The 14,234-nt window shown below is 51.0% G+C and overlaps 1 protein-coding gene across 4 annotated transcripts in view; it reads right to left on the reverse strand.

Annotated features, from left to right (window-relative positions):
* Positions 1 to 6,545: 6,545 nt before the first annotated feature.
* Positions 6,546 to 14,234, reverse strand: part of kdm2ba (lysine (K)-specific demethylase 2Ba) — a 14,217-nt gene continuing 6,528 nt past the window's right edge. For 3 of the 4 annotated variants that reach the window (XM_066644542.1, XM_066644539.1, XM_066644540.1), the window contains exons 6-12: positions 13,978 to 14,234; positions 13,282 to 13,503; positions 12,542 to 12,856; positions 11,642 to 11,805; positions 10,660 to 10,821; positions 10,210 to 10,428; positions 6,546 to 7,455 (exon numbers count right to left, since the gene is read on the reverse strand). The exon at positions 13,978 to 14,234 is cut by the window's right edge and continues 69 nt beyond it. In XM_066644542.1, coding sequence (XP_066500639.1) covers positions 7,274 to 7,455; positions 10,210 to 10,428; positions 10,660 to 10,821; positions 11,642 to 11,805; positions 12,542 to 12,856; positions 13,282 to 13,503; positions 13,978 to 14,234 — 1,521 coding nt within the window. In that variant the 3' untranslated portion in view covers positions 6,546 to 7,273. The remainder of the gene's footprint in view (positions 7,456 to 10,209; positions 10,429 to 10,659; positions 10,822 to 11,641; positions 11,806 to 12,541; positions 12,857 to 13,281; positions 13,504 to 13,977) is intronic. The other variant, XM_066644541.1, reaches the window with a different exon arrangement.

Here is a 14,234-nt window from a genome sequence, read left to right on the forward strand (position 1 = left end):
TGAGCTTCAGTTGGGCTTTAGTTGGGCTTTAGTTGGGCTTTAGTTGGGCTTTAGTTGGGCTTTAGTTGGGCTTCAGTTTGGCTTTAGTTGGGCTTTAGTTGAGCTTTAGTTTGACTTTAGTTGGGCTTTAGTTGGGCTTCAGTCGGGCTTCAGTCGGGCTTCAGTCGAGCTTCAGTCGGGCTTCAGTCGAGCTTTAGTCGGGCTTTAGTTTGACTTTAGTTGAGCTTTAGTTGGGCTTTAGTTGGGCTTCAGTCGGGCTTCAGTCGGGCTTCAGTCGAGCTTCAGTTGGGCTTCAGTCGGGCTTCAGTCGGGCTTCAGTCGGGCTTTAGTTGGGCTTCAGTTGGGCTTCAGTTTGGCTTTAGTTGGGCTTTAGTTGGGCTTTAGTTGGGCTTTAGTTGAGCTTTAGTTGGGCTTTAGTTGGGCTTTAGTTGAGCTTTAGTTGGGCTTCAGTTGGGCTTCAGTTGGGCTTTAGTTGGGCTTCAGTCGGGCTTCAGTCGGGCTTCAGTCGGGCTTTAGTTGGGCTTCAGTTGGGCTTCAGTTTGGCTTTAGTTGGGCTTTAGTTGGGCTTTAGTTGGGCTTTAGTTGAGCTTTAGTTGGGCTTTAGTTGGGCTTTAGTTGAGCTTTAGTTGGGCTTTAGTTGAGCTTTAGTTGGGCTTCAGTTGGGCTTCAGTTGGGCTTTAGTTGGGCTTCAGTCGGGCTTCAGTCGGGCTTCAGTTTGGCTTCAGTCGAGCTTCAGTCGGGCTTCAGTCGAGCTTTAGTCGGGCTTTAGTTTGACTTTAGTTGAGCTTTAGTTTGACTTTAGTTGGGCTTCAGTCGGGCTTCAGTCGGGCTTCAGTCGAGCTTCAGTTGGGCTTCAGTCAGCTTCAGTCGGGCTTCAGTCGGGCTTCAGTCGGGCTTCAGTCGGGCTTTAGTTGGGCTTCAGTTGGGCTTCAGTTTGGCTTTAGTTGGGCTTTAGTTGGGCTTTAGTTGGGCTTTAGTTGAGCTTTAGTTGGGCTTTAGTTGGGCTTTAGTTGGGCTTTAGTTGAGCTTTAGTTGGGCTTCAGTTGGGCTTCAGTTGGGCTTTAGTTGGGCTTCAGTCGGGCTTCAGTCGGGCTTCAGTCGGGCTTTAGTTGGGCTTCAGTTGGGCTTCAGTTTGGCTTTAGTTGGGCTTTAGTTGGGCTTTAGTTGAGCTTTAGTTGGGCTTTAGTTGAGCTTTAGTTGGGCTTTAGTTGAGCTTTAGTTGGGCTTCAGTTGGGCTTCAGTTGGGCTTCAGTTGGGCTTTAGTTGGGCTTCAGTCGGGCTTCAGTTTGGCTTCAGTCGAGCTTCAGTCGGGCTTCAGTCGAGCTTTAGTCGGGCTTTAGTTTGACTTTAGTTGAGCTTTAGTTTGACTTTAGTTGGGCTTCAGTCGGGCTTCAGTCGGGCTTCAGTCGAGCTTCAGTTGGGCTTCAGTCGGGCTTCAGTCGGGCTTCAGTCGGGCTTTAGTTGGGCTTCAGTTGGGCTTCAGTTTGGCTTTAGTTGGGCTTTAGTTGGGCTTTAGTTGGGCTTTAGTTGAGCTTTAGTTGAGCTTTAGTTGGGCTTTAGTTGAGCTTTAGTTGGGCTTCAGTTGGGCTTCAGTTGGGCTTTAGTTGGGCTTCAGTCGGGCTTCAGTCGGGCTTCAGTTTGGCTTTAGTTGGGCTTCAGTTTGGCTTCAGTTTGGCTTTAGTTGGGCTTTAGTTGAGCTTTAGTTGAGCTTCAGTTGGGCTTTAGTTGAGCTTTAGTTGAGCTTCAGTTGGGCTTTAGTTGGGCTTCAGTTTGGCTTTAGTTGGGCTTTAGTTGAGCTTTAGTTGGGCTTTAGTTTGGCTTTAGTTGGGCTTTAGTTGAGCTTTAGTTGGGCTTTAGTTTGACTTTAGTTGGGCTTTAGTTGGGCTTCAGTCGGGCTTCAGTCGGGCTTCAGTCGAGCTTCAGTCGGGCTTCAGTCGAGCTTTAGTCGGGCTTTAGTTTGACTTTAGTTGAGCTTTAGTTGGGCTTTAGTTGGGCTTTAGTTGGACTTTAGTTGGACTTCAGTTGGACTTCAGTTGGGCTTCAGTTGGGCTTTAGTTGAGCTTTAGTTGGGCTTTAGTTGGGCTTTAGTTGGACTTTATTTATCTGATCTGTCTGAGGAACAGCTCCCAGAGTGTGGACGATTTATCAGAAACACTCACTGAACAAATGTAGTTATGCAAACATTCCCCAGCTCCGCCTAGGGTCCACTCAGATGGGAACCTGAGAGACTCAGTCGGGTCTGTGAGCTGGACGTGGATCAGCCCTCGTAACTCAGGACAGAACATTCTGGACATATGCAGATATTTGTCTCTCTTTCTGTGTGTGTGTGTGTGTGTGTGTGTGTGTTTATTTCTCCTGATTGCATCATTTGTTTATTCAACTTTTATGTTGTTTACTTTTCTGGAGGGAGGTGTCTTATTAAAACTAATAACTACGGAATAAGGCACTCTTTCTTAAAGGGAGAAATGAGTTAGGTGCCAAACTGTGTGTGTGTGTGTGTGTGTGTTTCCAACACTTAAGCCTTACAGAAAATCATAGTCATATTAATATTGATATTTATGTATATAGTTCACATTAATATTCCTCATAATTCATATTCATTACTAATTAATGAGTTTGATGTCATAACTTTTCTATCTCTTAATTAACATTAGACGTTAATTTCAGGTAAAAATGAGAAACTCTGTGAATGAAGGGAAAATGGGAATTAAATCACAACCGAGCGACTTCTCAGTGACGAGAGATTTGCATAATTGTGAATCACTAATTAATTTAATGTTAATGAGCTTCCATTCTGTAGCTTTGTGTGTGTGTGTGTGTGTGTGTGTGTGTGTGTGTGTGTGTTATAAAGTCCAATTATCCAGGAAAAAAAACCCTACACATGTTAACTCATTGATCCCTCAAAACATCAGCAATAACAATATATTACAATATAAAGATATTAAAATATGACACACCACTGCAGCCACACTGTTGTTCTGTTGAACTTCCATATAAGGAGTTGTGGGTGTGGCCAGATGTCCCTATAAGGAGTTGTGGGTGTGGCTAATGTTGGTTAATAACTGTTAGAGTTGTTTTTGTCGGTGTTTTTCCTGCCCTCCACACAAACACAGCTCTGAGGGTCACTGTTTCTGAGAGCGCTCTCCCAGGCGATGCTAATGTTGCTATAAATGAAAGCCATTAGCATTTAGCGATTGGCCTGAGAGCTAATGTCTTCTGTCCAGTTATTAGCCACATGCTAACCCTACTCTTACTGTGGCGTGATTTAGCCGTTGTTGCTGTAACATCATGTTTTTTTGGGGTTTTTTTATTTGCAAATTTAACCTCAGTTTAACTAATCCAGTGTGTGTGTGTGTGTGAGAGAGAGAGAGAGCTGTTATTTAGCGAGAGATAACAAAAATGTGCTGCATATTTTTACTTTTATTTTCTTCAGAGCTGTGTCTATGTTCTCAGATGTGTTTATTTTTCTTGGAAATGAAAGATTTTATCATTGTGTTCTTCAGTCGATTGCTGCGCATTCACACTCACCTTCCTCAAAAATTATAATAAAATTAGTTTGTTTTGAAGTGAGTTTTTAATTGTTTTCCTTTTTTAAAAGTTTCTGCTTTAAACAGAAATGCAATGAAGAATCTATCAGTCTTTCCCCTAACTCCGCCCACTGCCGTATATGGTGCAATTCCACTCTCTCTCTTCACCAGTCACATTGGGTAAAACAGTAAAATGTAAGTCCAAGCCTTAGTAGGGCATTTAAACATCAGTCTTGCAAGAAATCACACATCTAAACAATATTTAAGTGTCTCTAACAGTGTTGTAATTCTTTGTGTGCAAAACTGCATGTGGAACACAACACATTTCCATTTCGCGACAGATATTTCCCTCAGTGTAAAAGTTAGCTTAGCGGCTAGCTTCCTTTTCTCTGAGGGGAAAATCTACCGCCATTGTAACCCTTACATGTAGAGTACGGATACCAACACAGGACAAACGTAATCTCATTGTGAACCTCTCAAAACCACTGAATGTGGTAGTAACGGTCTCGTTTGACTGTCACAAGCAGGGGAGGTGGCCGAAGTTAGGGGGCGCTAGTAATCTTAGCATTATTAGCATCTACTTAAACAAAAGCGTTTTTATCTAAAAACATATTTTCTTTCAAAGTCAAGCAAGTCTTGGACATTAACCTACACACATTTGACTTCTGAAAAATGTTGATTTGAGTGAGTAAAGCCTTCTATTTATTTACAGTAAGCTAAGATTTCCAGTATTGTAATTAAAGTGGCTGGAACTCGGGGTAACGACGCTAAGACACGGCTTCAGCTGTGGATTCGTCTGTGGACGTTTCCAACAAAATCTTTAAAGAAATCCTCAGATTGCGGCCGTTGGGACAAAGCCTTGTATCTGCACAGTTGTGATTCACTGATGTTTAAAACGTTTGTAGAATTGCGCTTCACCTTAGGAACATTTAAAAATGATCCAGAACAATAGGATTTCACAGTTTTAAGATGAAACCCTGTTCAAAGCAGAAGTTACCGTCTTTTATTTGTTTTTATTTTTAGATGCGAGGTTGTGTTCTGGTGGTGACCCAAGCTCCGCAACAATCAGAAAACATCAGACAAATCGCAGGGTTTCCTTCTTTTTTATTATCATTATTGTACAAATATAAATAGCCAGATTTACAGCGAAGTGTTCAGGCGGCGAACGGCGCCATTAAAGTGTTACAGTGGGATTTTACTGTTCACAGATCTGTGAATTTAGATCATGGCACTCTTTCTCATTATTATTTAATTAATACACTGCAAACATTAGAACTCCAACAGAAATCAGCGGAGATCCAGTGGCCCTCTGTAATGTTCCTCATTCTGAGCTTGTAACCTGTAAATTCTTTTACAGAAGTCATTCCCATGGACTTTTTAGAAGTTAACCTTTAAATTGATGAATATCTCAGAAAATAGATCATTTTTCAATCACCTCTCATTTCAACAATCAAAATCATCTCCAATTATTAACAATTCTGCTTAAAAAATCCACTCAAAACCAGTACAAATATTTAGAAAAACCCTGAAATAAGATTCTGACCTCAATCTCAGAGTGAAGAACATTACAGAGGCCACTAGGTTTGAGATCATCGTGTTTTGTGGCATATTTCCTGCAGCAGTCATTAATTAATACGAGACGCAACACTGAATTCCACTGAAGTCCGATTATTCTGGGTTTATTCAAACATTATCTGATTTTAATGAGAGTTAAAGTAATACTTTGGTCAAAAGTAGAATTTACATTTAACTTAAACACGTCGAGGCAAACGTGGTTGAACTTTATATTTTTGACCAAAATCACTTTAAACATTGGCATAATTCAATCATAAATATTCTTTAGTTCCAGGAAATAACAATAATATTATTATAATACCCCCTTAAAACTAACTCTATAGATCTGCCTTTGTTTCAGAGAGAGGGAGAGGGGGAGGGGGAGGGAGGGGGGGAGAGAGAGAGAGGGAGAGGGGGAGGGGGAGAGAGGGAGGGAGAGAGAGAGGGAGAGGGGGAGGGGGAGGGAGGGGGGGAGAGAGAGAGAGAGAGAGAGGGGGAGAGAGAGAGAGAGAGAGGGAGGGAGGGGGAGAGAGAGGGGGAGGGAGGGAGGGAGGGAGGGAGGGAGAGGGGGAGGGAGGGAGGGAGAGGGGGAGAGAGAGGGGGAGAGGGAGAGGGGGAGAGAGGGGGAGAGGGAGAGGGAGGGGGAGGGGGAGAGGGAGAGGGGGAGAGGGAGAGAGGGGGAGGGGGAGAGGGAGGGGGAGAGGGAGAGGGAGAGGGAGAGGGAGAGGGAGAGGGAGAGGGAGAGGGAGAGGGAGAGGGAGGGGAGGGGGGGAGGGAGAGGGAGGGGGGGGGAGGGAGAGGGAGGGGGGGGGAGGGAGAGGGAGGGGGAGGGAGAGGGAGGGGGAGGGGGGGGGAGGGAGAGGGAGGGGGAGGGGGGGGGGAGGGAGAGGGAGGGGGAGGGGGGGGAGAGGGAGGGGGAGGGGGGGAGAGGGAGGGAGGGAGGGAGAGGGAGGGAGGGAGAGGGAGGGGGAGAGGGAGGGAGAGGGAGGGGGAGAGGGAGGGAGAGGGAGGGGGAGAGGGAGGGAGAGGGAGAGGGAGGGAGGGGGAGGGGGAGAGGGAGGGAGGGGGAGGGGGAGAGGGAGGGAGGGGGGGAGGGAGGGGGAGAGGGAGGGAGGGAGGGGGAGAGGGGGAGGGGGAGAGGGAGGGGGGGAGAGGGAGGGAGGGGGAGGGGGAGAGGGAGGGAGGGGGAGGGGGAGAGGGAGGGAGGGGGAGGGGGAGAGGGAGAGGGAGGGAGGGGGAGAGGGAGAGGGAGGGAGGGGGAGGGGGAGAGGGAGGGGGGGAGGGAGGGGGGGAGAGAGAGGGAGGGAGGGGGGGAGAGGGAGGGAGGGGGGGAGAGAGAGGGAGGGGGAAAGAGGGAGAGGGAGAGGGAGGGAGGGGGAGGGGGAGAGGGAGGGAGGGGGAGGGGGAGAGGGAGGGAGGGGGAGGGGGAGAGAGAGGGAGGGGGAGGGGGAGAGAGGGAGGGGGAAAGAGGGAGAGGGAGAGGGAGAGAGAGAGAGAGGGGACGTGGCACCGGCCGAGAGACGATAAAAATCACATCAGAACAGAACAAAATATAATAAAAACAACTTCTCATAGAAAATCATAATTAAAAAAAAAAGGTAAAAAAAAAGAGAGACCTCTGCGTCCAGAACCGAGCCACAGACACACAATCAGACAAGGAATTAAAAACTCAGTAAATATATAACGTTTCTATAAAAATCCACCGAATGCGAGAGTCCTGGGGCGAGGGGAGACGCATCTGTACACAGCACCTTCAGGAGGAAGGTGCTCCTCCTTCACCTGGAGGAGCAGGGGTCAGACAGTGCCTCCAGGACGAGGAAAGGTGTGTGAAAACATTGAGCTGCAACAGTGTGAACGCTGTTTTAGTGTGTGTGTGTGTGTGTGTGTGTGTCAGTTACCACATCCACTGTTTGTCTTTTTTAATACATCTTTCCTATTTTATATTACACAGCTTTTCTGAGTGTCCTTCTCCACAAAACAAAAAACACATTCTTTATTTCTATTGGCCGGTTAGTGTCCATCTCCGCTCTTCGTCCAATCACAGCAGAGGAACAACAAAACAAAGAAAGTCTGTCCACAGATCCACAGAGTGCTTTTATCCCCTCCAGAAATCACTTTCCTGTGCGTGTGTGTGTGTGTGTGTGTGTGTGAGAGAGAGAGTGTGAGTGTGTGTATGTGTGTGAGTGTGAGTGTTAGCAGAGTTTCTGCAGCAGTTTGTCCTCTCTGAGGCCGAAGGAGACACTGACGGACATTTCTGCGATGAACCTCTCACACGCCTGACGACTCACTTGTTTACAGAAACGCAGATCGATCTGGCACACGCTCGCACAGCGTTTAAAATAACTCAGAGACTGATCCGTCACCCGGTTACACACTGAGAGAGAGAGAGAGAGAGAGAGAGAGAGAGAGAGAACAATCAGACATACACATGGCTCTGGGTGTGTGTGTGTGTGTGTGTGTACCGGACAGGTTGATGTCGGTGAGAGAGTCGCGGGTGGTGGTCCCGGCGGCGGTCAGCAGGGTGTGTGTGTGTGTGTGTGTATACCGGACAGGTTGATGTCGGTGAGAGAGTCGCGGGTGGTGGTCCCGGCGGCGGTCAGCAGGGTGTGTGTGTGTGTGTGTGTGTGTGTGTGTGTGTGTGTGTACCAGACAGGTTGATGTCGGTGAGAGAGTCGCGGGTGGTGGTCCCGGCGGCGGTCAGCAGGGTGTGTGTGTGTGTGTACCGGACAGGTTGATGTCGGTGAGAGAGTCGCGGGTGGTGGTCCCGGCGGCGGTCAGCAGGGTGTGTGTGTGTGTGTGTGTGTACCGGACAGGTTGATGTCGGTGAGAGAGTCGCGGGTGGTGGTCCCGGCGGCGGTCAGCAGGGTGTGTGTGTGTGTGTGTGTGTGTGTACCGGACAGGTTGATGTCGGTGAGAGAGTCGCGGGTGGTGGTCCCGGCGGCGGTCAGCAGGGTGTGTGTGTGTGTGTGTGTGTACCGGACAGGTTGATGTCGGTGAGAGAGTCGCGGGTGGTGGTCCCGGCGGCGGTCAGCAGGGTGTGTGTGTGTGTACCGGACAGGTTGATGTCGGTGAGAGAGTCGCGGGTGGTGGTCCCGGCGGCGGTCAGCAGGGTGTGTGTGTGTGTGTGTGTGTGTGTGTACCAGACAGGTTGATGTCGGTGAGAGAGTCGCGGGTGGTGGTCCCGGCGGCGGTCAGCAGGGTGTGTGTGTGTGTGTGTGTACCGGACAGGTTGATGTCGGTGAGAGAGTCGCGGGTGGTGGTCCCGGCGGCGGTCAGCAGGGTGTGTGTGTGTGTGTGTGTGTGTACCGGACAGGTTGATGTCGGTGAGAGAGTCGCGGGTGGTGGTCCCGGCGGCGGTCAGCAGGGTGTGTGTGTGTGTGTGTGTGTGTGTGTACCGGACAGGTTGATGTCGGTGAGAGAGTCGCGGGTGGTGGTCCTGGCGGCGGTCAGCAGGGTGGGTGTGTGTGTGTGTGTGTGTACCGGACAGGTTGATGTCGGTGAGAGAGTCGCGGGTGGTGGTCCCGGCGGCGGTCAGCAGGGTGTGTGTGTGTGTGTGTGTGTGTGTGTGTGTGTGTGTACCAGACAGGTTGATGTCGGTGAGAGAGTCGCGAGTGGTGGTCCCGGCGGCGGTCAGCAGGGTGTGTGTGTGTGTGTGTGTGTGTGTACCGGACAGGTTGATGTCGGTGAGAGAGTCGCGGGTGGTGGTCCCGGCGGCGGTCAGCAGGGTGTGTGTGTGTGTGTGTGTGTGTGTGTGTGTGTGTGTACCGGACAGGTTGATGTCGGTGAGAGAGTCGCGGGTGGTGGTCCCGGCGGTGGTCAGCAGGGTGTGTGTGTGTGTGTGTGTGTGTGTACCGGACAGGTTGATGTCGGTGAGAGAGTCGCGGGTGGTGGTCCCGGCGGCGGTCAGCAGGGTTGTGTGTGTGTGTGTCGTGTGTGTGTGTACCGGACAGGTTGATGTCGGTGAGAGAGTCGCGGGTGGTGGTCCCGGCGGCGGTCAGCAGGGTTGTGTGTGTGTGTACCGGACAGGTTGATGTCGGTGAGAGAGTCGCGGGTGGTGGTCCCGGCGGCGGTCAGCAGGGTGTGTGTGTGTGTGTGTGGTGTGTGTGTGTGTGTGTGTGTGTGTGTGTACCGGACAGGTTGATGTCGGTGAGAGAGTCGCGGGTGGTGGTCCCGGCGGCGGTCAGCAGGGGTGTGTGTGTGTGTGTGTGTGTGTGTGTGTGTACCGGACAGGTTGATGTCGGTGAGAGAGTCGCGGGTGGTGGTCCCGGCGGCGGTCAGCAGGGTGTGTGTGTGTGTGTGTGTGTGTGTACCGGACAGGTTGATGTCGGTGAGAGAGTCGCGGGTGGTGGTCCCGGCGGCGGTCAGCAGGGTTGTGTGTGTGTGTACCGGACAGGTTGATGTCGGTGAGAGAGTCGCGGGTGGTGGTCCCGGCGGCGGTCAGCAGGGTGTGTGTGTGTGTGTGTGTGTGTGTGTGTGTGTGTACCAGACAGGTTGATGTCGGTGAGAGAGTCGCGGGTGGTGGTCCCGGCGGCGGTCAGCAGGGTGTGTGTGTGTGTGTGTGTGTGTGTACCGGACAGGTTGATGTCGGTGAGAGAGTCGCGGGTGGTGGTCCCGGCGGCGGTCAGCAGGGTGTGTGTGTGTGTGTGTGTGTGTGTGTGTGTGTGTGTACCGGACAGGTTGATGTCGGTGAGAGAGTCGCGGGTGGTGGTCCCGGCGGCGGTCAGCAGGGTGTGTGTGTGTGTGTGTGTACCGGACAGGTTGATGTCGGTGAGAGAGTCGCGGGTGGTGGTCCCGGCGGCGGTCAGCAGGGTGTGTGTGTGTGTGTGTGTGTGTGTGTACCGGACAGGTTGATGTCGGTGAGAGAGTCGCGGGTGGTGGTCCCGGCGGCGGTCAGCAGGGTGTGTGTGTGTGTGTGTGTGTGTGTGTACCGGACAGGTTGATGTCGGTGAGAGAGTCGCGGGTGGTGGTCCCGGCGGCGGTCAGCAGGGTGTGTGTGTGTGTGTGTGTGTGTGTGTGTGTGTGTACCAGACAGGTTGATGTCGGTGAGAGAGTCGCGGGTGGTGGTCCCGGCGGCGGTCAGCAGGGTGTGTGTGTGTGTGTGTGTGTGTGTGTGTGTGTGTGTGTGTACCAGACAGGTTGATGTCGGTGAGAGAGTCGCGGGTGGTGGTCCCGGCGGCGGTCAGCAGGTTGACGGACTGGTCGTTGATGTGGTTGCAGTAGCTGAGGTCCAGTCGTGAGAGGAGGGGCATGTTCTTTATGATGAGACGGAGAGAACCATCCGTGATATCTAGACCCGACAGACGCAGATCTAGAACGTTCCGCAGCTTACTGCGCGTGTCCATCTGACCTGCCACAACAAACACACAGAGGATTTACACTCTCTCTCTCTCTCTCACACACACACCCCAATCGCCCTATCACAGCACAGCTCATGCTCAAGGCCAGCAGTCTGCCAGAGGAGTGTAAACCCCCAGCAGGGGGCAGCGAAGAGGAACACACTCCTGATTAACACCTAATGCTGTAAGAGCAGGGTCCAGAGACACAGCAGAGGGAGTGTGTCAGTGAGAGTGTGTCATACCTGGCCTGTTGTCAGTAGGGGGCGACAGCAGGTCCCTCATCTGAGGATCTTTAAGGCCATCGACCCACTGCAGGTCCAGGGTTCGGAGTAAAGGACACGAGGAGGTGCAGAGAGCAGAGACCGCCGCCCACGAGCAACCGGAGAGTAACAGCACCCTCAGACCTACACACACACACGTTCATAAATGAGGAGGTAACAATATAATAAATGTATTAATGTCAGTGATATGACTTTTAAACACGTTCAGTTCACACTGTTCACAGCGTCTGTCAGCGACTGATGGCCAGTGGAGGGCGCTGTCGACAGTTCAGCACAAAGTGTGTACAGTGACTGACAAAGCCAGTAGGTTTGTGTTTGAGGGTGACGTCATGTTTCCTGTTTGTTCTCAAAGTTTTTCAGTGGATTTTATTCTGTTCAAATCAATATCGGAATTAAATCGTACCGACAACATTAAGAAACATATCGTGATACGAGTTTGGGTCGCATCGTCCAGCCCTAGACTGAACACTGTTTACAGAGATAGCCCAGCCCCCCAAAAGAGGAGCCAATAGGATCACGGGAACACCCCAAGTGGGAAAGGCCTATCCTGGGGCGTGTTTTATTACGTTTGAGTATCTTTCACCGAACATTTATTAAACGTCAGGATTATACACTAAAAATAAAACACAAAGAGGAATTACAACGGTCACCAAACAGAAACAATTCTGAAGAAAAATGCAACTGTTGTGAACTGATGCAAATATTAATCATAACATAATTGTTGCACAATAATAATGCATTGTGAAAGTGTAACTGTGGCATTGTCACTGCAGGGGGCGCTGTGGTCACACTGTTCCACAGTGGGTCAGAGGCGAGGCGTCGTGTTGTGGTTTCGTCACTGATTTTATTTGTTGTTTATTGTGAGTTCGGCACTTGGAGCTCCACCAGGACCCTGCGGAGGAGTGCGTTGTTGTTGTTAACGTTACGGTTAGAAGCCACTGACCCGGCAGGCGGTTGATGAGCCAGCTGAGCTGCTTTTTGGAGACGTTCGTCCAGCTGAGGTCCAGAGACACGGGCTGCCTGCGGATTATTCCACTCAGCATCAGGGGGGTGATGGACTTACAGCGGCTCAGATCGATCCTCGTCCACAGCCGTTTATCGCAGCACCTGCAGTGTCACACACGGCAACCACAGGGTTAAAACACAAACCACCGCTCAGGGCACGTGCTCACTGCCCCCTAGTGTTCACTACAGTAAGTGTAAATGTGTGTTTCACTGCACGGACTGGGAGAAATGCGGAGAACAAGCACAGCTCTAATGGTTCTCAAAACAAAACTCATTTTATAGACTTAGTAAAACACCCCTGTGTTCACGGTGGGCGCCCCGCAGTGCCCCGGGGTGGTATCAGCTGACCGCTGTAAACAGTAAACTCTACAGGGCAGATACGGAGCTTAAAGTAACACTATGTAAGATCTGATCATTTTGCTCCTGGGTTCCGCCTACAGCTGCAGAGTGTCATTCACTTTTACAGCACCGTCCTGAAATCAAAATGGTGTGGTTTCCTACCCTCCCCCAAAAGTTACACAGTGTAGTTTCTGCAGTGCGGAGCCTGGAGTAGCAACGACAGAAGCTCTATTCTCCCTGCTACAGCTTAGTGGAGCATCACAGTGATTTTGAAGCTGGAATTTTAAGGTAAAAATGTTACATATTGTTGCTTTAAGGAGCACCACCACCCCCATGTTTCACAGCAGAGAGCAGAGTTAGTGCCGTTTAACTGTAATTTATGAAACGTTCAGTTAAAATTCTTGTAACCCGTGTTTGTAAAACAGCATTAGATGATAACAGCTGCTGGCACACGCACACGCACACACACACACACAAGAATGATTTATGATTCCCTCACCAGCGGTTCCAGGTCCTGCAGACTCTCATACACACACACAGCTCACTGTGGGTCATGTGACTGAAGATGGCCAACCAGGCCTCTCTCTGCGCCACATGGCTCCGCCCATCGTTGAGCGGCAGCCTATCAGGCGGAGGGCAGATGGGCGGCGGCCGGATCACGTGGCGCTCCATCTGTACGCATTTTGGTGGGGATTTGGTGGCGGGGGGCCTCAGGACCGGGGCGCTGCGGTTAAAGCCCAGAGGAGCAATCGCCGATGGGTAAAAGTGCCGCAGCTCCCACGTCCCGTTCAGCTCCCGAGCGCGCAGGTTAGAACTGTTCACACACACACACACACACACACACACACACACACACACACAGGTCAGAGGTGACTGTTATTAAATGTTACTGCACCCTGAAAAACAGAGGAAACCTCCTGCAGTGAGAGGAACCACTCTCTTTAATAATAAAGTGTTATATTAATGATGTCACGTTAATTACAATGATTGGAAATGCCGCCATTTTGATGCCTCAATTATAGAAACACACACATGAAACGGACACATTATGATGTTTCACTCTGCTCCACAGCGACACCTGGTAGATGCAGAGACGTCCCTGATTACGTCTGAGTATCTGAACGTGATCTAAACACAGAACACACGACGCTGATGTGTTTAATGAAAGGATAAAGCTCCAGGATCAGATCAGCTGACCCCCTGCGGTCACTAGAGGAGCGTCGGTGTTGGTTCTCGTACCGTAGATGACCCCGGTCCATGGTGATGTCGCCCCCTATGGTTCCGTTGCGGAAGGTTCTCTGCGGTTCCTCGTTCTCGCTGTCGTTCTGGCTCCGGAGCGGGTTCTTCTCTGTGCTCAGAGAGTTCTCCGTCCTCCGGATCTCCAGGTTCAGCTGTTTACTGAGTTCTGCGCTCAACTGCTGGCTCTCTGGGCGCCGCCGGGTTCTCCGAGCTCGTGTTCTGCTGTAAACGCAATCACAGATACGTTAGAACCCTGTTCCTCAGGACCCCCACAGAGCAGGTGTAACGTGGTGGTGGATCATTCTCAGCGCTGCAGTGACACTGACGTGGTGGTGGTGTGTTAGTGTGTGTTGTGCTGGTGTAGAGTGGATCAGACACAGCAGTGCTGCTGGAGTTTTTAAACCCTGTGTCCACTCTCTGTCCACTCTGTGAGACGCTCCTCCCTCGTTGGTCCACCTTGTAGATGTAGAGTCAGAGACAGTAGCTCATCTGTCGCTGCACAGTGTGTGTCGCTCGTCCTCTAGTCCTTCATCAGTGACACAGGACGCTGTCGGCTGGATGTTTTTGGTCGGTGGACTGTTCTCGGTCCAGACACTGAGGGGTTTAAAAACTCCAGCAGCACTGCTGTGTCTGATCCACTCTACACCAGCACAACACACACTAACACAGAGTGTGTGTGTGTGTGTGTGTCTACACCTTGGTGCTCTCTCCTGAGTCTCACTGCTCTCACTGCTGGGTCCGGCTCGTGGTGAGCTGCAGTGTGAGGCGTCGCTCTCCACCGACGCAGTGAGACTCTTGAGGACGGGACTTCGTTCTCGAGCTGGAGGAACCATGTTCTCTTCGTCCTCATCCTCTTCCTCCTGCTCCTGCTCCTCCTGCTTCCTCACAGGGATGAGCTCCTTCTTCACCACCGCTGCTCGGTTACCGTCCTCTTCCTCCTGCTCAGAGCCCTC

Source organism: Hoplias malabaricus, chromosome 14 (genome assembly GCF_029633855.1).
Source record: "Hoplias malabaricus isolate fHopMal1 chromosome 14, fHopMal1.hap1, whole genome shotgun sequence".
In the NCBI taxonomy this organism is placed as follows: Eukaryota; Metazoa; Chordata; class Actinopteri; order Characiformes; family Erythrinidae; genus Hoplias; species Hoplias malabaricus.